The sequence below is a fragment of the Centruroides sculpturatus genome, unplaced genomic scaffold (assembly GCF_000671375.1).
Source record: "Centruroides sculpturatus isolate CEXI.00-Female unplaced genomic scaffold, Cexi_2.0 scaffold1094, whole genome shotgun sequence".
NCBI classification, from domain to species: domain Eukaryota; kingdom Metazoa; phylum Arthropoda; class Arachnida; order Scorpiones; family Buthidae; genus Centruroides; species Centruroides sculpturatus.
Window position 1 is genome coordinate 247164 of NW_019385596.1, and position 23491 is coordinate 270654.

The window sequence follows — 23491 nt, forward strand, 5'->3', positions numbered from 1 at the left end:
TACTAAAACGCAGATAAAAACAAAAAATCGCATCTAAAATAGTACAGTAGAAGCCGTTCTTCCCGTTAATTCTTAATCCTTTCTCTCTCCCCCTGAGGGGGTATTTCGAAAAATCCCTTCTTAGTGTATGTTTCCTTGGCATACCCTACTAAAACGCAGATAAAAACAAAAAATCGCATCTAAAATAGTACAGTAGAAGCCGTTCTTCTGGTTAAGCCTTAATCCTCTCCCTCTCCCCCCGCGGGGGAATTTCGAAAAGTCCCTTCTTAGTGAGCGTTTTCATGACGTACCCTAACTGTGTACCGAATTTCACCTCTTTAGATTCAGCGGTTTGCTCTGGGCGATGATGAATCAGTGAGTGAGTTAGTCAGTCAGGACAAGCAATTTTATATATGTAGATTATGGCTTCAAATAACATATTTGAGCTAAAATTTTACTGAAAAATTAGTCAATGATACTGTAATTTTTAATGTATAAATATATTATCAAGTGTCTATATTTCTATTTTGACAAATTATTTAATTATCTGACATAAGGAAGTTTAGTAATATACAGTTAAGTAATTTTTCAATAGTTATCAATTGTTTTTATTGATAATATTATTAACTACCGACACAGATTTAATTCACAAAAAACGTTACCCATCAAGAAAAAGGCATGGAATCGAATGAAACTTTATTAGTGTTAACGTAATGATAATGGTGATAGCTTATTACAATATTGTAGCTAATAGAGATAATTTCCTGCAGAACAACGATAAAATTTAAAGGAACCATCAGTATGTGTAGGACCTCCTCCTATCTGGTTACATGCAACGATACAGTTGGACATCTTACGCTATCCTTCAATAAATTTGCCCTTAGATGTTGCAACTATCGTTCCAGATCTTCAAACTCTGGTTTAAAGATCTGGTGTCCCATCGGATCTCAAAAATGCTCGATGGCGACAAATCTGGATACCGAGAAGGCAAGCAACTATGACAACGTGACAAAGACATTCCTGGGAAATCTTAGCTGTGTGTTCGTTAGCTTTCTAGATAGAATTGTTTACAGTTCTCCCATAAAAGGCAACATACGAAAGCGCAGAATTTTCTGAACATTATGATGTCAATTGCTCTCATACAACTGATAGAGATGACTATCGGTATCTGTCATACGAGATGACTCGCCAAATCAGTATATTAGCAGTGATATCACTATACCGCTCTAAAGTAAAGGCAGGATAGAAGCGTGATTCACTACATTCTAATAGGATGGGTATTAGCTTCTAAACGGAATTGGGATTTGTTACTAAAAACGATACGCTACCAATCCGTAACAGACTATGCTTTCTTTGTCACGATACCACTGTAAACAAAGCAGGTGGTGTCGGAGACACCAATTACTTTCACATCAGCACAGAAAACGTTTGTTTCACCCTATATTACTCAAAAATGGCAATTTATTACCCTGAATATTACTGCCGTGCTGTGATTGGTTCAAGCAGTTTATTAGAAAAGAATACAAATGTTCGTTTCAAAACAATACAAATGCACGTTTTAATTCCATCGAAATTTCGATAGATCTACCGATTTTGTACAATCTATCAATCTACCGAACTACATTTCATTGATGATTAATTGATCATTAATCTGAACTAAGACATTTCTACATGATGCTCGAAGCGACATTTTGGTGCAACATTGAATATAAATATTGGAAAACCATCCATTTTTGCTCCATGAGTAGGCTACACCCATCTCACTCTCATGAGCCTTGAGGCTGATTACAAGCCAACTTGCTTCTAGAACAGAAGACTTACATAACTCACACTAGAAGTTTTCATTCAAATCTAATATATTTTTAAACATTTACGAGTATCTATCTTAAAATTATATTTATTTTATGACATTCAATACATTTTTACAAACTCGCGCAATATATGCAATTTTTTCCTAGTTTATAATTAATCAGTCGTGAGTCGCATGTCTACCGAAAAAGCTGTCAGGAACAGTCCGCCATTTTGAAAATGTATGCACCGCGCTCATCTCATTCTTTTCAGTTTTGCTGTATTAAGATGTAGAAGCAATCGTGACTGACTGGGAACTTGCTGATATGTCCCAGTCAACCATCATTTTTGAAGGCCTACCGGAAGTGTCCGCCAGCATCTTCTCTAATTTACTGTATGATTAAATGAATAAGAGAGAATATTGTTTTCTCATGAAAAAAACAATATTTATTGACTTGAAAATAAATGTTTTCAGTTCCGTTATCTTTTAGTTCTTATTATTTCCGAGTTCATAGTTAAATTCTTTCTTGTGTTCAGTAAAAATATAACTTACCGACAAAGCTGTACAAAGGAGGACCACGAGACAAAAAAGATTGAGAACCACTGAGATATAGATTTGAAGATAACGAGCTAATTACGATACTCGTAAACAATCAAAATGGTACCTACATTAGGGTAATTAGGCCTACTCTGAATACAGCAAGATTGGTTGGGATTCTAATATGCCATTAGCCATTAGCGATAGTAGCATTCTAATAGCCTGTTTCCTGAAGAAGAACTTAAGTCTATGATAACAATAGTCAAAATCAGTGGGACGTTATCCTATGGGCTAAAAGGGCAATTGCCTGGAGCCTGTTGTTGGTCCCAGGCAAACCAATCTTTTATAAACTCATTACTGTATTAAATTTCTACTGTTTTTCAAATAAATTATTGGAAAAATACATACGTTTTCTAAAAATTATATTAATTATAATTAAGATCTTTAACTGTATTATTAAATTTAAAAATTAGTTTAGTATTTTTTATAGTAAATAAATGATTATTTTTTGTCACTTCGCAAAGAGAATTAAAAGAATTAATAAAAGTTTGAATTATTATTTTTTATTATTTAAAGTTAGTACAATATTACGATGGACTTGTTTTAAAATAAATTTATGTATAATTTATATTTAAATTACAAATGTCACGTTTTTATTTAGTGGGTACCAGAGTCGCCTTTATAACATTTGGTGATACAGCGGATATTGTAGTTAATGTCAATGACGAAAAAATAAAAAACAAAGAAGATGCTAAAAATATTTTGGATGGTCTCATGGTGAATATTGTTTCATTCCTATTAATTAATCAGCTATATAAAAGCCGCTATCAATAAAATGAATCTCTAATAATAATAGTAATAATAATAATAAATATCAACAGATGGCGGCACTTACATTATATTATACTTTTTATTGTTCCATTTTGATATATTTTGTTTTAATTGGATAACTTTATATATTTACAATTAAAATTCTATATATTAATTTTTTTTTCAGCCCGAAGGTGGAGGAACCGCTATGACATTTGCTCTGGATAAGGTTATAGGAAACTGCGTGACTTTGCTACGACAGAAAGCTAAACGAGCGATTTTTCTTCTCACTGATGGTGAAAATAACGTTGGACAAGTTCCTCCAGAAGTAACGGCAAATGATCTTAAGACGGACTTTGGTAATTACTACTTTAATTCACTCTTAATTATATTTTAAAGAATGAATCATGAATAATTTTTATTCGAATAGAGTTTGAGATATTTACTGTTGGAATTGGTCAGGATATAAATGTAAACCAACTAGTAAAAATTGCATCAACTCCTCAGAAAAATCATGTGTTTTTACTGAAAAAATATTCCGATTTAAACGATATATTGTGGCTAATAAGAAATAATGACGGTGAGTAGAGTTTTTTTTTTAATTAAAATACATTACAGTTCTAAAATGTCAATTTCATAAAATAGCTAATAATTAGTAAAATTTTTTTAATATTATATTTTCTTAGCTCTTCCAGAAAAGAAAGAAGCTAGTTGTGGACTTTTACCAGAATCAAAGAGTAAGAGCTCATCGGATGTAGTGGCCAAATGGCCATGGTTAGCCGTTGTTTATGTATTGTTTCCATCGGAAGACAATCAACCAAAGTTAGGTATATGTTCTGGTAGTCTAATATGTTCTCGATGGGTATTAACTTCGGCTAGTTGCTTCTACGGAGAAGATAAAACAAATTTAAATCATTCTAAATCAGTGAGTTCTATTTTTTTTTTTTTATACTGGTGTTTAATGATGTGAAAATTATATTAATAATAAATTTTTACCAGAATGTGTTTGTTACTATGGGAGAGAAGCATCTAGCCCTCCTTGAAAAATCCGAAAGAAATTATTATGCTGTTAAAGTTAGAATCCATCCTAAATTTGATAGAGCTACAGGAGGATCGCATGATTTAGCCTTGTTAAAACTAAACGAGGATGTTCCCATGAATGACAGTTACAGGACAATATGCTTACCTAAATATAGTAAGTCTCAATCTGTTGTTATTTAAATTATTGAAGCTTAATTAAATGTTTTTCATATTACAGATTTTCTGTTTTACGAAAATCGAAGAGCAGTTACGATTGGTTGGGGTAACGTACCTTCTAAAACTTTCTACGAAAAACATTTTGCTTCGTCTTTTCAAATGTTACCTGTTGAAGTAAATCTGCCGATAGCTAGAGATTTTGAATGTAACAGAGTAAAAGTCAACATTACAGATGATCTATTCTGTGCAGGGTATGTATAATGGAAACTGACCTTCGATGTCACATTTTCTAATTAAAATATAATGTATTTATAGGTCTGTAACCAATCGAACCTGTGCTGGTAATTTAGGAAGCCCTCTAGTCATGGAAGATAAAAATACCAATCTGCATTACTTAATAGGAATGTTGGTGGAGAGGGAGTGGTGTAATACTCAGTTCAATGTTTTCATTCATGTGCGAAAACACATGACTTGGATTGAAAAAGTTACAAATTCTTGTCAGAATGATGAGTCTTAATAGTTTTATTTACTACGGAATTACATCATTTATGTAGAAATACATAAAACTTTGTAATAAAAATGTTTTGTGAATTATGTATTACGTAAGAAAGTTTTTAAGAAGTGACATCTGTTTTGTTTTTAAAGTGCCATAAAGACAATAGGTGTTTATGAACGAGGGTGAGGACCTCAAATTTGGCTCAGGTAGAATGCTAATTTTAAAAATTGTTGGCATGTTACACGTTACTACGCAGTTTAATGTTATACTATCAACATGTAAAAAAGTGTTTCCTTTCTCGTTTCTCCTTCGTTGTCTATTTACTTCACGATAAAGGTTATTTTGACACTCAGTTTATAAAGGGACGATCGCTTGTATTAAAGTCAAACAAAAAAAAATTCAAAAAGGGCACCTTCAAAGCAGATTAAGTAGAAAATTGATGTTTTCTTTCAATCAATAGTCTATTCGATAAAGAACAAGTGTTAAAGAAACTATGTAAATCAATTTATTGTTCTATTTTTGGCGCTATTAAATTATATATATGGTCAAATATCTACAGAACGTTAGATCATTTATAATTAAAATTTAATCAATGAAAGTCTCCCGTTACACGTAAAAGTTAGATTTTAAAAAAATTATATGATGAACCGAGACAATAAAACAAAGCGGTTACTCGAGCATTTAGAAGTAAAAACAAAATGTAAAAATGTAAGATTCAGTCAGTATCAAAGTATTTTTATTTTAAAAATTTTGAATGTGGCAAATAAAGTAGTAATTTATCACAAAGCAGCAACTATATCATATAAGATCCATATATAAATCAGTTTAAAAAACGACCATTTAGCCAAAAATTTGGTGCAAAAATTTAAAAATTCCAACCAGAAAAAAAAATTTCTAATCTTCGTCTATTTCTCTATTTATCTCATTAACAGGGATCATGAATTCTTTGTCGTAATATGCTTCGACTAATTGTGTCATCATTCCTACGAGGAGTGCTGTATTACTTTTTATTTGAATTGCACATTTGCGTATGGCAGATTCGTACTCGTTATTATTTCTAGAACCTTTAAAGTAACCAAACGGAATTTTTATCTCGACTCTCTTCCCCAGATAATCTTTAAAAAACAAAGTAAACTTCTCATCACCTTCCATATTACAATAAAATCCCCCAATGGGCTGCTTTTCGTCTCTGGCGACAAGTGTGCGAAAATTAAAAACCAGATTTCTTTTCTCAGAAACGGATACGTAGCTAAGAAATTTCTTCTTGATGTATATCAAATTACACCAAGTTTTCTCTTTACCGTTTCTAGTTTCTCTTACTGTCCAGTGGACATAATCTCCCTTTAACTGATAGCAGTATTCTTTCTTCGATTTCGGAGTTTCGCTCTGGACAAACCAACCCTTGTGCGGATAAAGGCCATCTTCCATGACCACAATAGGTATTCCGACGTGGTAGCCCGGATCCAAGATTATAACCCCCTCACGTCCCTCCACATAGATCTTACAGACTGCGAGAACGTGCTCTTTCACTGCTACAGACTTATTGGGAGGAGAGAAACTACAGTAATTGTCTACTTCCGTTATGCACTCCTCACAGGAAGCTAGAAACAGGCAGCTTTTTAACTGGGGATATAACAGACTTAAATCGGAATTAACAATATACTCGATCAAAGCGTAACTCAACCCAACACAAGATAATGATTCCGACAATATTCGTGCCTGGTAGTTTAAGAAAAATTCCTTCAATGGTGGTCGACCTTGTTTCTTATAATCTTCATAAAACTTTAAAAAGCTTCCTACGGTGTTATAATAATGATTTTGTAGATTCTCGCCCAAAATTATCTCAATCACTTGCAGAAAAATCTCCAGCTCTTCCAGGCTTGGAAACTTTATGCATCGAAGAGTTTCGCTCCATCTTGGCTCCGGAAGTAGATCATTAGACTTGTCACAGTCTTTATAATCTTCCTTAGGGTCAGGTACCCATGACAGATTTATCTAAAAAATGGCATTTATATAATTTAATACAACGCTTATCTTTTAACAATATCGGTAGAACTAACAAGCTTCTTACCTTGCTGAATTCCTTTTTCAGGTTCCATGTTGTGTCAAGGAGGCTCACTCCATGTCCGGAAGTGAATTTGTGTAGCCTTCAAAAAAGGGGAACATTATTAATTACAAGAAATTATTAAATAAAGAATGAATGATTTAAAACATACTTGTAAAGTGGCACATATTGAGGCACTTCCTCGAGTCAAGATGGCCATTCTGAAGAAAATCGTTCTACTGCACCTATTTGGTTAGTAATTGTTGGGTGCTTGAATAATCCTAATAAAGACTCTTCGTCTGTCTCTGTAATTATCAAATATAAAATCAAGTAAATATCATCATTAAGATAAAACTAATACACTACGTGAAAACAGTCAACCTCAATTATAACCATTAGAATATTTTTGTGTAGAACTGCAACTGTTCTCTGTGTTAATGATGCAATTATAAACGTTTATTCAGCATTTTTTTAATATAAAAAAAAAAAAATAATAAAACTAATGATGATGCTTTTATAAAGTTAATTTAGATGGCAAGAATGACAAAAAAAAAAAGATAAATGACCTTAACGGTCTGTGACTCAGCAAATCATGTGACTTACTACCTGTACCTGAAACTATATTCTTTCTATGTGAGCTAAACTATTGTAAACCAATCTTCTAGTTAGATACCAAATATAGAATGAAAATTATAAGCAAGGTTTATTTAGATTTTTGCAACTAATTTAACATCAAAGCAACAGTTTAAAATAAACACTAGAGAAGTTAAGGGATTATTTTTAAAATAAATTTTTTTAAAAAAAAAGATATTATAAATTTCACTTTATTTTAAAAGAATGAAGTCATTTGCAACGTCTACATTTATAGAATTAACATTTTATTACGTCGAAAAAATGTATAGAATTGCGCCGGGGTGTGTTATTCTGCAAGCATTTTATAGACCCAACAGTCAATATTAAATGTATCTACATCCATGTTGTCTGATAGATTTGCGACGATGGAAGCCATGATTACAGTTCAGATAACTAAACAGAATAATACTAAAACTACGAAAATAGAAGTATCCAATATTAAACGGTCAAACAAAAAAAAAAAATTTAAAAAAAAAGATACAAACTCACCCATACAACAGTTACTTCGATTAAAACAATATATTTTAATATCTCTTCCCCTAACACAACGGAGACGACGTCACTCCGGCTGCTTTTATAACATCACATTCACGTGAGGAGTGATGTCACCTCTACGCTTCCAATGAAGGAGCGTGACTTCAAATGGAATCGACCAACCAACGTCTGCCAGACAGAACCAGTTGGAGCCGCATTGCATCATTAAGAGTAAAGTTCCCTGGCGGATTTTTAATCTCGCCTTCTGCGAATTTTCATAATTCGACGTCATTAAACTGTTAATGCGTGATTCATTATTTTTGATCATTTTTCTTATTTGTTCATCGTGTTTTTTCCATTTAAAAATCATTTAAATTTAAGCTTGGTAATTTTCGTACATTTTAAAAACTTATTTACAATTTTTTTTTTAATTTTAATTGACTATTTAAACATTTTTATGTATTTAAAAACTGTAACACTTAAACATTCCGTATTAAATTAACACTTTTAAAAGTGTTTTTCATAATCTTAATAATTTTTTTTTTATATTTTATTAAATTAGTAATCTTCTCAGCGATATTTTATAATTTAATTCGGCTTTAATTCTTTAAATTTTTTTTAGCTTTCCAGAATATAATAACACGTGATAATCAATTTTTATGTTCGTTACAATTAGAACCAATTGTTTAGAATTCTTGGCACGCGTGAGTAAGTCCTTACTTACGCGTAAGAAAGCGGGTCCTAACTGTAAATTTTGGCATTGTGCCCGCCCAGGATTAAAACGTGCGAAAAAACAATACAAGTGTACCTCTTTTATCAGTTTAAATCAACAAAGATATTAATAAATATGCAAACTACTTGCTTGATAATTTCATAGTCGCCCTTGCAATATATACTGTATATACTGTACATATACTTCCGTCTTACCTTATATTTATCGCTCCATTATATAATATCGAGAATATAAAAATATCGTCCATAATTTTCCTCAATTTTTTTCATCCTATTTCAGGTTGGAATTCATAACCCATATATATCAAGAAACGCCCATAATTCATATATACATATATTTCCTTTTATCATTTATTCTTAAAGGGGTCAAGTTAGTGCTTTCGTTTTCATTTTAGAATATAATAAACCTTTTACTTAAATAAAAAAAAAGGTATATCATACTTTTTTATTCCAAATTTGAATTCGATAACGATCTCTCTCTCTTCAAAAAAGTGAATTATTTATATAATAAAATAGGTTACTTAATATATTCATCCGTCTGTAAATATATTTAAAAGAGGAAAGCATTTAATTTCATTCCTAACTTTAAAACATTTAGACTATAAATGCAATTACAAATGCAATTATCTGTAAAATTGGTTTTATAGTAAATATTAATCTAAACATTTATTGGATAATTACCAATTAAATTTTAATTTTTTAGAAAAATATTTAATTGCTTTTAAAATCTTAATTAGATTAGTAATAATATTATTAATGCATTTGCTCTTTTCTCTTTAGCTTAGCAACACATAGAAATTATATAAGTTTCTAGCCATAAATTCAGTCGAATTGCATTAGGTATTGATGATAAAAGTAAATAAATATGACATTGACCTACTTTAAGCCGGTTGTATTAAATAAATTTAATTTTTCCAAAAAGTTTTTTTACTTATTTAAAATTATAATCGACTTAATAACCCCTTCGATTAGTTATATTTTTATCTTAATAATAATCCAATTAATGTTAATCTCGTTAAAATCAATAAAGATCCATATATATATTTTAGCATTTGAGATAAAATATACTTTGCATTTTATTATTTTTAATGTAAAATAAAACTATTTAAACCTTTATAATTCACGTGACAGATGAGACATATTTTTAATACAATCACACTAGAAATAAAATCAGGTCATATACACGCAATTACAAGCAAAATTGAAGCCAAAAATGCCATTAAAAAAGAAAAAAATATCTATAAAATCGAACTTAATTGATGTCTAAAGGTCTTAATTCATTTTATATAATTAAATTTCCGTATTTCTTAATAAACTTATTGATTAATAATCATTGATAATATGAAAAAAAATGGTGTAATATAAGTAAGATTTAGCAATATTTTATTATTGTATTAAAGTCTATTATTATTTATAAGAAATGTATTATTAAATGCTCTCAGTTATATATATATATATTTTTAATAGTAATGGTTTAATAATTTTAATCGATTAATTAATTTAATAAAATACGTATAGTGTTAAGTATATTTTACGTCTTTTATACGTCATTATAGCTTGATTGATTGATTAAGTAATCGATAAAATGTAAGAAAAAAAAATATCAAAATATAAAATATTTTATACGTTTCGTAATATTTATGATAAAAGAAGTGGCCAATGAAAACTTTTTAATAAAGAATTTATATGAATTATTTCCTATTTTAAAATATAAAATAATAAATATAACGTCATAAGACTTTACTGAATTTTGCAATCTTTAATATTTCGTAATGTATTTAAATAATTAAGTAACATTTAAAAAAGTTTTCTTAATTTAGCACATCTAGAATTGGCCATTAAAAGTTTTTATTTATTTATTTTTTCCTTCTAATTTCTCGAGCTGCATTTCCCCCCCCTTTCTTTCTTATGAGTAATTCGTATTATTTAATGTAGAAAAATACTATCGAGTTTAAATGTGTTTTGGTTATTTTTTTCCATTTACAGATGAATTACCGAAACATTAATTAAAGAAAATTAAATTTTGCTTAAATGAGTGAAGAAACTAGTTAAGAAAAATTTATTTCAAAAATAATCGATAAAGTTTTCAACAGATGGCGCCTCGTTAAAAAAATGGGGCTAACACAACGGAGACGACGTCACTCCGGCTGCTTTTATAACATCACATTCACGTGAGGAGTGATGTCACCTCTACGCTTCCAATGAAGGAGCGTGACTTCAAATGGAATCGACCAACCAACGTCTGCCAGACAGAACCAGTTGGAGCCGCATTGCATCATTAAGAGTAAAGTTCCCTGGCGGATTTTTAATCTCGCCTTCTGCGAATTTTCATAATTCGACGTCATTAAACTGTTAATGCGTGATTCATTATTTTTGATCATTTTTCTTATTTGTTCATCGTGTTTTTTCCATTTAAAAATCATTTAAATTTAAGCTTGGTAATTTTCGTACATTTTAAAAACTTATTTACAATTTTTTTTTTAATTTTAATTGACTATTTAAACATTTTNTAACGTTTCATAATTTATTATTATTTTTTTAATAATATGCAATATTTATGACTTTTATATTGTTTATAAGAGAAAAATCGATGTAAGCAATTCTGAGTGATGTACACTTTTAAGGTTTCTCGAACATGACTTGTCTAGTTTTACGATAATGTTTTATATCTATGTCCAAATATTCGTCGCTATGACGAAAAAATACATTAGTAAATGGAAAATTTTCGTGTCAAACATTCGTCATCGTCATCTGATTAGATACAATGAATGATCCAATATATAAAACGTAAATTTAAAATACGTCCGTTAAATTGAGGTTTGTTAAATTGTATAATAGACCTCGATTTAACGAACAAAATAATTTCTGTCCTAAAGGAAAGATTTATAACTTTATTTTATTCGCCGATTGAACACACACAAAAAAAAAAATGAGTCATTGAGTATAAATTACTCAATATTTTCTTTATACTTATACATTATAATAACATTTTAATACATCCTGCATGTTATTATTGTTTTTAAAAAGCATTTGATATAACGGATTTTCGATAATAGCGCACATCCCCTTCACCTAATTCGTTAAATCAAGGGACTACTATTTTTCTATATATATATTTTTTTAAACATAATTCTCCTCTTTTTAATATTTTAAAATATTTTTGACAATTGAAATTGTTTCTGTTGTATTTAGTTCTTATTTACGATATTATATTTTATATACTGTATTATAGAAAATCGATGGCGGAACTTTAAATCGATGTTTCCTATTTACTCCATGTCTTGTTATCGAATTTACTACAGAGAATATTTTATGGAGATTGTAATCAGTTTTTTATAATTAATTATATATATATATACATGCGTATAATTAAAAACATTTTCTACATATATTTTTCTGTAAAGGATGTGCGTAAATCATAATTAAGTATAGTTACGTATACTACTTATTACGGTTTTGATTAAAGTTATCTTCGTACTTGTAACGTGATATATATAAAGATACAGTAACTGTAATAATTAATATCTTTCTTACACAAAGGAAATTATCAAACTTTAGGAGACTGTATCTAAACTTTTTACCTATGATAATGAATAATAAATTCATAAATTATTTTGCATATTTATAGCATCATAATTCACCATACTTTTTATATGTCTTGCATAGACAACGTTTAATATAAAAATGGATTTTTAAACCTTTTCTTTGGAATCAAAATTAAAGATTTATGAATCCTGTAAGATGAAACAAACACACATACACACAGACAGAAAATAATGTAGAAGTTAAAGTTATGTATAAATTATTATTATTATTGACGTTATAATAGATAAATAAACATATAATATGAGATCAATTCTCTCCTTTTCTATAATCTATAACATTAAAATGACGTAATGCATAAGTTTTGACGTCAGTATCGCGTATACGGTATGTTCTTTTCGGAAACAGGTGCGAAAGTAGAGACAAAATATAAACAACTCGTACGATTTACATATAAATTAAATATTTTACGTTTCTCATAAAACTATTATTATTATTATCTATTTAAAATATTAAAACGGTATTACTGTAAATAAATATTTAATTAGATATATACATATACAGTATATTGTATTCTAATATTTGTTTATATAGGCTTATTCTATTCTTTGTTTAAAATATTTAAAACGATATTAATTTTTTAAGCATTTTACAATTTAATTTGTAAAACTTTAATGATAAAATCTAAAGAAAATTATGTCTTCTAGTTTATATTTTATCATTATTGTTAACACATAAATGTGTAACAACTATTACACATTTACTATTACATATTACGTTTAGAGCTTGAGTCAAGAAACAAAAATTTATATTCTTGTGATAGAAACTCGTGACATTATCGTTCATCGTTAACTGTTCAAATGTTACCGTTCAAATATTTATTTTTCTTCAATCTCTCTTTATTATTTATTCGATAATTTCCAAGAATGTTCTGTTTCCAAGCTAAAGAACACAGTTAATAAGCTAGATACAGGAATAATTATTTATGTGTAACTTATATAAAAAGTAATAGTTTTTTTTTTAACAAAAAATAAATAAACTTTAGTGTTAAAAAAAAATAAATAATTTACAGAATTTAAATTGAATTAATTCACATTTAACGTCTTAAGTTATTTGGATATAATTTTATTTGTTATTATTATAAATTCATTGAATAAAATTTAAAAATTCTTCGATAATTAAATAATTTTACACAGCTTTGCTTCAAGTTACATTCTTGAAATTAAATTTCAATTTATAATTTAGTTAATTTTTAATGATTTTCTTTTTTTCTCGACTTTGTGCGAATTTTCTGTCGTGTTACATTGACAGAGTATATTTTATTCAGTCGATATTAATTTAACTTAATGAATAAATAAATTAGAGAAAATATTTGGAAGGAAGATAAAAGATTTTAGTTACTAGTTTGATTTTCTTAATAAATTTTGATAGAAATCGTGCAAATTTGTTTGGTCATATTTCCATCGGTAATTATCAATATACAGATCAACGATCAAAGGTGGAAGAACAAGATGAAATTATATCTTAAGTATGATGACGCGTGAGATTACCGAGTAAATTTATTTATGATGACATTCGTGATAATTACTTTGGTTTAAGGCTATGAATATTAAGCATGAGCATGCTACGTTTACTTCATTTGATTAAATTTGTCTATGAAAATTACGTGTTAAACATTTTTCAAAAGTACTTTCGAGTTCAATAAGACAATTTCTAATATTTATTAATTTGAATATGACAGAAAATTTTTCAATAATAAAATTAAAAGAAATTAATTTTGTTACTTTTATTTCGATTGAAATTTTCGAATTTTTTCAAAATAAATTATTATTTTTTAATCACGTAATGCAGTGTTTCTCAACGGGGGCGATATCGCCCCCATGTGGGCGTTTTTCCATGTTGAGGGGACGATTAGTAACAATTTATATTTAGGGGGCGAAAAACAATTTTCTGGGTGATATATTAAAACATTGTATTAAGAACAATGAGATAATATTTTATATACTGTATTATAGAAAATCGATGGCGGAACTTTAAATCGATGTTTCCTATTTACTCCATGTCTTGTTATCGAATTTACTACAGAGAATATTTTATGGAGATTGTAATCAGTTTTTTATAATTAATTATATATATATATACATGCGTATAATTAAAAACATTTTCTACATATATTTTTCTGTAAAGGATGTGCGTAAATCATAATTAAGTATAGTTACGTATACTACTTATTACGGTTTTGATTAAAGTTATCTTCGTACTTGTAACGTGATATATATAAAGATACAGTAACTGTAATAATTAATATCTTTCTTACACAAAGGAAATTATCAAACTTTAGGAGACTGTATCTAAACTTTTTACCTATGATAATGAATAATAAATTCATAAATTATTTTGCATATTTATAGCATCATAATTCACCATACTTTTTATATGTCTTGCATAGACAACGTTTAATATAAAAATGGATTTTTAAACCTTTTCTTTGGAATCAAAATTAAAGATTTATGAATCCTGTAAGATGAAACAAACACACATACACACAGACAGAAAATAATGTAGAAGTTAAAGTTATGTATAAATTATTATTATTATTGACGTTATAATAGATAAATAAACATATAATATGAGATCAATTCTCTCCTTTTCTATAATCTATAACATTAAAATGACGTAATGCATAAGTTTTGACGTCAGTATCGCGTATACGGTATGTTCTTTTCGGAAACAGGTGCGAAAGTAGAGACAAAATATAAACAACTCGTACGATTTACATATAAATTAAATATTTTACGTTTCTCATAAAACTATTATTATTATTATCTATTTAAAATATTAAAACGGTATTACTGTAAATAAATATTTAATTAGATATATACATATACAGTATATTGTATTCTAATATTTGTTTATATAGGCTTATTCTATTCTTTGTTTAAAATATTTAAAACGATATTAATTTTTTAAGCATTTTACAATTTAATTTGTAAAACTTTAATGATAAAATCTAAAGAAAATTATGTCTTCTAGTTTATATTTTATCATTATTGTTAACACATAAATGTGTAACAACTATTACACATTTACTATTACATATTACGTTTAGAGCTTGAGTCAAGAAACAAAAATTTATATTCTTGTGATAGAAACTCGTGACATTATCGTTCATCGTTAACTGTTCAAATGTTACCGTTCAAATATTTATTTTTCTTCAATCTCNCAAAATAATTTTGCATTCTTAACGATCTTGTTGTGTTTATATCCTTTTTCAAATGCAATTATTTACTACATTGAACGAATTTAAAACAGATTAATCTATAAAAAATTAACTTTATGTCTGCAGATTTGTTAAAAAGGACAATTCAAGTATTACGTCAGCAATTTATGGGGGAGAGAAATTCCTTTATATCTAACCGCTGCCGATGATGATGGAGGGATGACGAGTCTTTTATGATGTAACATTGTATCCGTCGTTTATTTTTATCCCCAGTCATCTCAAAATTGTCTGGAAATAATTTTTGTGTATTTTCGAATGGCTTAAACTTCTGACTGATGATATAATCGGGAGGAAGTGGTATCTTGTTTTCTAATAACTGATGATGATAGAGGGAGGGGATCAAAAAAAGGCAAATTTTTACTGTTGTAATACGTGAATGGCCCAAATTACTACAATGGAATCCTAATTATTTGCTAGTGGATAGAAACAAAGCATGAGAGAATTAACTAGAGAGAGAGAGAGAGAGAGAGAGAGAGAGAGAGACGAACTCTCCAAAAATTCAAATAAAATAAATATACAGTTTATATTACATTGTATACAATGAAATACCAGTGTATATTTTATAATACAAGAAAACAAATATTTTTTTTCAGTTTTATAAATAATTTTATGAAATATGACCATATAAAATAACATATCTTAGGAAATTATTAGGTTCAAACATAATTTTATTTTTGATAATAAAAGTATCTACTGCACCTATTTGGTTAGTAATTGTTGGGTGCTTGAATAATCCTAATAAAGACTCTTCGTCTGTCTCTGTAATTATCAAATATAAAATCAAGTAAATATCATCATTAAGATAAAACTAATACACTACGTGAAAACAGTCAACCTCAATTATAACCATTAGAATATTTTTGTGTAGAACTGCAACTGTTCTCTGTGTTAATGATGCAATTATAAACGTTTATTCAGCATTTTTTTAATATAAAAAAAAAAAATANTTTCTTAATGTCAAAAGGGAGATTCTTTATAAAAGTCTATGCAAATCATCATTAAATTTTCCATATAATATCTTGATAATTGTTTACATTTTTATTTTTATTAAATATCAAACGTCTCTAAAATTAGATTATTAAGTAATTAATTGTGTTAATTTAAAACAATATATCACATGTTTAAAAACTTGTAAAACGCAACAAAATCTTCTTAAATAAATCATTTATAATGAATCAAATTAAACCTAATATAATAAATATTTAAATATACTTAATATTAAAGGTTAATATAATATTTAATAAATATTTAATTCTCATTCATTTAATATTCTAAATATAGTATAGCTCGTATAAGTTGGCCATTATGGATGAAGATCGAAGTAGACGACTTATGAATTATGAAAAATTATGTACTAGGAAATGTTATTGCATTAAACATACAATATTAATTTTTATTATTTTAATGTTAGTTAAGCTTTTGTTTTTTAAACAAAAGTGAAGAGAATGTTGCGAGTAAATTTCCCAACTATTTTATGTTTTGTATATTCTGTATTGTATTTGTAAATTCTTCCATCCTTTTGACTTCTGCTGTAGAATTCCGTTCCTACACCAAGACTTTTCCTTTTTGTCTTCTGTAAAATCGTGGGAGCCCTCATTCTTCATGAATCATGTAGCCATGAGGACGACCCTTTTGTTCTCTAACGTCTTTTGGCCCGGGGTAAAACAGGTGTCAGCGTATCTCTACTGTTCTACATATACAACAGCCAGGATAGTAAAAATATTAAAATAATAAAAGCATTTTATAATTTACCTGATACTCGTGCAATTTTTATATATAAAGTGAAAAAAAACTTCTATTTTAAATGAAAAAATAAAGGATTTATTAATAAAAAAGTTTAATGTTTCTTAAATAGAAGTCCTCAGCTTAGAACTACGAATTTATAGAATTTTATCCATTTTAAAATTTAGTGCAGGTCAACGAATTAATGCCGAAGTATCGATAGAGATAATTATAGAATTATTGTGTTATCATGGTACAGTACTTCATATGATTCAAGTTATTTGTTTATACAAATGGTTCCTGCTTAAAAGTTTGAATTATTAGATAAATAAGTCGTGCATGAGAGCGTAGTTTTGTAGGGTCAAATGCACGATACGAATTAATGTAGCGTGACGTAGACTTACAGTTTAAAAAAAAAAAAAAATAGATATAAATATAGTTGCACGTCAGGCAATCTAAGTAGAAATATTTTTAATTATTCATGATTTTATTACAATAAATTTTAAAAAGCGTATATTTCTGAATAGGAATTAAATTTAAAAGAATATTTTAATTATTCTGTAAATTTAGCTAATAGTTCATGAAAGTTGAAATAATAATAGCATATTATTCGATAATATTAAGGTAAGTAATGTTAATCATCTATTTGAATTGCTATTTCTTTTATCAATACATTGCTGTTTTTATAAAATGTTATAGTTTATTTGAAAATAATTCTATAAGCCATGATATTGCTTTCATGTTTTCAAATATATTTTTCTGTAAATTATTTCGTAATTTTTAATAAAATGTTATTTAAATAAATCGTATAAAATTACAAATATTTATATTTAAGAGGTTCATCTTTATTCAGTAAATAGGTTTAAGCAGTAATAAATGCGGAAAAATAACAGGAAGGACACCATATAATTTTATTAGCTTATAATCTTCTAAAATTTTTCCTTACTTCTAAATGAAATATAATTACTTAATAATTAAAAAAAAAATGTATAAATTTAAGTGCTATAACGGGGGTTTGTATGCTAAATCCCAGTGTCCCTACCCTAAATCCACTGTTAAGAATTGGCAATTTACTAAAGGCTGTTATACACGTTACGGAAATCCTTTGAGGATTAATTAACCGTGATTTTTTTTTCTATCTATCCACCTTTAAATAAAAATAATTCTTTATACGTTGGGAAATATTTTTCTTCTGAATGAACTTTTCAGTAGCGATATTTTCGAACATATTGAGTGTTTTGACGTCATGGTTAGTACCGGAATTCATTTACCACATATTAAATATATCTAGATGGTCAACTCCGCGGAAGTCACTTGAACTCATAGAAATATACAGCACTCCCAACGTCATATACTGTATTAAACCTTGTCACGTGACTAAGATGACACATCAGCGTTGCCATTCCTAGTACATTTGTATTTTTCGGGTACATTTTGCCTTTTCCAGTACATTAAAAGTACACTTAGATTTTTAGTACATTTTGAGTACATTATAATATTTCAGTACCATTTATGGTACAAAATAATATTTCACACCTTAACGAAAAAATGTGAAACAATTAGTTTAATGAAGTCTCACTAGTGTCACTGCTTGCTAATTTGATTTACCCAATCACAACATACACATGGTGTATGTCGTGTGACATGTGTGAAAGAGGACCACTGAGTCATAACATTTGTACATGCAACTATCCGTATGTTCTAAAATAATTATAAAATTATAATTATCCGTATGTTGTTAATATCGACCGACATACACCATGTGTATGTTGGTCGATATTCCCACGAAGACCTTGACAAAATTTTTCACGCCACGTGGTCCAAACAATTCAACTCTGTCAAACAAAAATAATGGGCAGGTAAGGAAATCAATGAATTTAAACTTTTGTCATCAATAATATCAAAATATCTATTAAGTCAGAGTCGAATTATAACACAAAATAACTTTGAAATTGTACAAGTATAAATACAGTAATATAAATACGTGGTTAAAGTCCAGATACGTATACCGTCATGGCGGCTCATCTCTAATTCCAGCAAACAAAAGAAAGGAAAAAGTGGGGACGCACGTTCTAACCTAACCTATTCTAATAAATTACCATAATTATTACCAACCAAATTATTAGGTTAGGTTTAGGTTAGGTTAGAACGTGCGTCCCCACTTTTTCCTTTCTTTTGTTTGCTGGAATTAGAGATGAGCCGCCATGACGGTATACGTATCTGGACTTTAACCACGTATTTATATTACTGTATTTATACTTGTACAATTTCAAAGTTATTTTGTGTTATAATTCGACTCTGACTTAATAGATATTTTGATATTATTGATGACAAAAGTTTAAATTCATTGATTTCCTTACCTGCCCATTATTTTTGTTTGACAGAGTTGAATTGTTTGGACCACGTGGCGTGAAAAATTTTGTCAAGGTCTTCGTGGGAATATCNAGTATTCATATTTAACAAAGTATTCATGAATATGAATTTGAAATAGGCACAAATTTGAGTATGATGGTATATTAATATCAAAAGTAACCAACCATAGAAATAAGTACATTTTGAAGGAAAATAGTACATTTTTTGAAGAAGCTTCAGTACGTTTTGAAATTTAATTGTGGCAACGCTGTGACACATAATACAGCTATGAGGTTTACTTTTTTGCATTCGAATTTCGTGACGGTCGGATTCTTAATCTGTGGTTCGTAATATATACTTTTTATTATGAATCTTTGTTCCTTATCCTGCTTATATGAATATGTTTTTGCACACGTTGAGATTTATATAAAACTGTATAACGTATATTTGTGTAATATTTGTTTGTTTACAATTTAAAGAAAAAATATGATAGTTATTACTACTTAAGCTTAATTTTTTATCACTGTTTTTTGATTATTAGCCCGAAAACTTAACAATTTCTTATAAATAGATTAATTTGGTTATTACAATACTGTAATAAACATTTTGTTTGAATATAGGCTACTGTATAACTTGACAAACAGTGTAGTAAAAAACATTTGTACGTTCCAAAATAAACAATTATTTATTTTTTAAAATGCTTTAATTGATTCGGGCAATCTAAGAAAACATTGCGTGTGAATGTTCTATGTAATATTGGCTGCTGAACCAAACCAGTATTACACAGAGACAGCACAATAGGTGTCCACATGGATCGAGGTCAAATTCCAAGATGGACGTTAGTCGAGGTCGTCATTCGTACACTGCATTGCAAATATAAGCAATTTATTGAATAATTTATTTATTCTTGCAGTTTTATTGTACGTCATCATTATGAGGCCTGCTGGCATAGTGAGTACAGATGTACAGTATTTCGTACATTCAATATTACTCTATATTATTTTGCTTTTAAAAAAAAATTTGTTTATCTACACGAGAACTTCTTTTTCTATTCGCTTGTTCCAGTAAATATTAGTGAGATATGAGTCGACCAAAATGGCTGCTACAAAGGGTATAGTGTACCTAACAACATACGAGAGTTACTTGTGTGTTGTCTTTGTAATAATTTTTCTCTCTGTAGTCAAAACAATATTATTTTGCTTTAAAAAAATTTGTTTATCTACACGAGAACTTCTTTGCTTGACGATGGCCGTGCTGTACGTTGTATTTTATTACTTTATAATTTATAATTTCGCTTATTTTACGGGTTAAGGTCTTGAATATCATTAATTATTTGTTGATAAAAAAGTGGAACTATTAGTAGGACATCAAATATTTTAACTCTGCTAAATAAAACTCCAAGAGTTAATTGTTTTGTATCTGTATTTATCGCAACTTTATTTATTGCGTTTTATGTGTAGTTGTTTGTTTAGTTAAGTTACAACAACTCAACACTTGGGCAATCTGCCGAGGAAGGATACTTCTAGAAAGAACTTTCTAATGGAATCTGGTTCTATTTAGGTATTACAAACGTAATGAAAACCTGGACAACTTCACGTGGCCAGACCGTTGGCAATGCGCAAATCCATGAGTAACTACCAGTGTTTAGTGGTTTTAACCACTCGCGGGTAAGTTTATATCGGAAGCATTGAATTTCCCGTATATGTATGGCTATCGAAGCGATTAAACTGCACTAAAATTGAGTGGCAACGATGGTTGTCTTTTATTTGTCATTAATAATACCAGTAACACTGCCAAGCGCTCTATTGATTAAGCCTCACCGAACCCAAAGTTTTTCTTGCCCTGTAGCTAGTAGGCCAATAATATGCTTGGAAGGTATTGCACCCTATCGCTGTTGGCAATTTTCGCTATTGTTTGAATGTTTCTTGTCTATTATATTTTCTATTTTTTAATTAGTCCATTACTTTCAATATTGAATTAATATTTTTGAACAAAATCTGATATAAAATCGCAATTTTCTCCAATATTAAACAACTCTTCTCAAGGTCCACTCGGTCTTTAAAAAGCAATTTCAACGGTTTTGAATAGTCTGTGAGGCAGGGTGAATGCAAATGCAATTTATTCTGTGTAGCAATCATAAAACATGAAAGTAAAAATTGGTAATTTTCGGAAAATAACTTGTTTTTATCAAAATATAAAATATATAAATATATTGAAGCTACAAAATGTTCAGAAATATCATTTTCCGTCATTCATAACACAGCGACAGTCCAAAACAATTTTCACTTACAAAGACTACCTTTCATTTGAGGAGAAGTGAAAATTATTTTGGTTTGTCGCTGATGTTGTGAATGATGACTAATGATGACTTTTGTAGCTTCAATATATTTATGTATTTTATATTTTTAATGTAAATACGTCAGCCAAATTTTTAATTTTAATTTGTTTTTAGTTACCAGTTACCCAATAAGGGTATTTAATAAGAGTTTATTAATTAGAGGTAAGTAATTCAATTTTACTAATTAGTTGTAACCTCTTACAGTACGTGTAAAATTACCTGAACGATTTCATCAACTGAAGTAAGTTCCATCAAAATTAATTCAGATAACACACATTTCATTCGATCGTGTGCATTCGAAACATCCTCATTATACGGACATATTGGATTCTTGGACAATCCATGACGGTATAACGTAGAGTGCCGTCCTTATGTAATATTTACTAATTAATCTACCAATATTTTATAAAGTTAGTAAACCTAAACATTGTATCTGTCTATTCGCTTGTTCCAATAAATATAAGTGAGATATGAGTCCACCAAAATGGCTGCCACAAAGGGTATAGCGTGCCTAACAACATACGAGAGTTAGTTGTGTGTTGTCTTTGTAATAATTTTTCTCTCTGTAGTCAAAACGTTTTATCCGAATGTGTGTCCGACATTAATCCTAGTTGATTTCGTAGTTGTTTAAATCATGATGATTATACTTTGTGACATTTTAGAATATGTGGGTGATCAAAAAAGATGTCTTACAGAAGGAGAGGAAACGTTGAAACTGATAACTTCATGTCCATCCACTCTTTCTCAGCAAATAATTCACTTCACTTTCACAACACCTAATTTTGCTGACCTTAAAATTCTTTTATTTTTACGAACGTTTTCACCCTATCTAATATAGGCCATCGTTAGGTTTAATATTATAAATGGAACGAACCGTTTTCGAATATTTTACATATTTAAAATTAAAAAAATAATTTAAATTAAATTCAAAGAAGTGTGTATATTAAAGAAATAAAATAAATAGATAAATAAATAATAAACAAATAAAACATAGAAAACAAAGCTAACTAGAAAGGAACGTGGTTTAAGAGTTTTTAAGCTCTCATTCTCTTTTCTATTATACATTTCCATGCTGTTGAAAGCTCATTAGCATCTTTAGAATTTTGGCAACGATTTTTCATTTTACTTTTATAAATTTCCATCCTTTCCATCTCCTTGGATGGATGGATTGATGGATGGATGGAGCACTCTCCATCCACCGTTTTAATGACTTTAGCCTCTTTCCATTTTACAACCGCTCCTTTAGTCTGCGCCATAATTTTGTTAATAACAATATTGTGTTGTTGTGCTCTTTGTCAACGTTGTATCTATGTTCTCGCAGATGTACTGCCGGGTTTCTTCTAGTCAGACCCAAATAATCTTTTTCGATTCCTAACTTTTGATTTTAAAATGATATTTTATATACCCCAGCTTTCTCTTCCTTTTTTACGCTGTCTTCATCGCTCCGTAGCAAGCTATAGATATTGGGTGATCTTTTTCTTATAAAAACTCGAGAATAGTCTATAAAAGAGCACTCAATATCTATAGCTTGCTACGAAACGATAAATACAGCGCAAAAAGGGAAG

At 28.8% G+C, this 23491-nt stretch overlaps 2 protein-coding genes across 2 annotated transcripts in view; one reads left to right on the forward strand and one right to left on the reverse strand.

Moving 5' to 3' along the window:
- LOC111640420 overlaps positions 1–4888 on the forward strand; it is a 24043-nt gene extending 19155 nt beyond the window's left edge. The window contains exons 10-16 of the mRNA XM_023386431.1: positions 2967–3082; positions 3303–3474; positions 3546–3695; positions 3802–4040; positions 4115–4310; positions 4374–4563; positions 4628–4888. Of these exons, the coding sequence (XP_023242199.1) occupies positions 2967–3082; positions 3303–3474; positions 3546–3695; positions 3802–4040; positions 4115–4310; positions 4374–4563; positions 4628–4829 (1265 nt within the window). The 3' untranslated portion in view covers positions 4830–4888. The remainder of the gene's footprint in view (positions 1–2966; positions 3083–3302; positions 3475–3545; positions 3696–3801; positions 4041–4114; positions 4311–4373; positions 4564–4627) is intronic.
- A 634-nt stretch (positions 4889–5522) lies between these two features.
- Positions 5523–23182, reverse strand: LOC111640425. The gene is made up of 4 exons (XM_023386438.1): positions 23053–23182; positions 7070–7157; positions 6880–6955; positions 5523–6803 (listed from the first exon to the last, which is right to left on the reverse strand). Exons 1-4 carry the CDS (start codon positions 23180–23182, stop codon positions 5703–5705), a joined length of 1395 nt encoding a protein of 464 aa, XP_023242206.1. The 3' UTR covers positions 5523–5702.
- Between the last annotated feature and the right edge of the window lie 309 nt (positions 23183–23491).

What these genes read in the sequence shown, in the direction of transcription:
- LOC111640425 (XM_023386438.1), bottom strand. Translation starts at nt 23,182, where the DNA reads ATGGCGCAGACTAAAGGAGCGGTTGTAAAATGGAAAGAGGCTAAAGTC. An exon ending in GAACGATTTTCTTCAGAATG is followed by an intron (nt 6,956 to 7,069) that starts GCCATCTTGACT and finishes CCTTTTTTGAAG; the next exon opens with GCTACACAAATTCACTTCCG. An exon ending in TGAAAAAGGAATTCAGCAAG is followed by an intron (nt 6,804 to 6,879) that starts GTAAGAAGCTTG and finishes GCCATTTTTTAG; the next exon opens with ATAAATCTGTCATGGGTACC.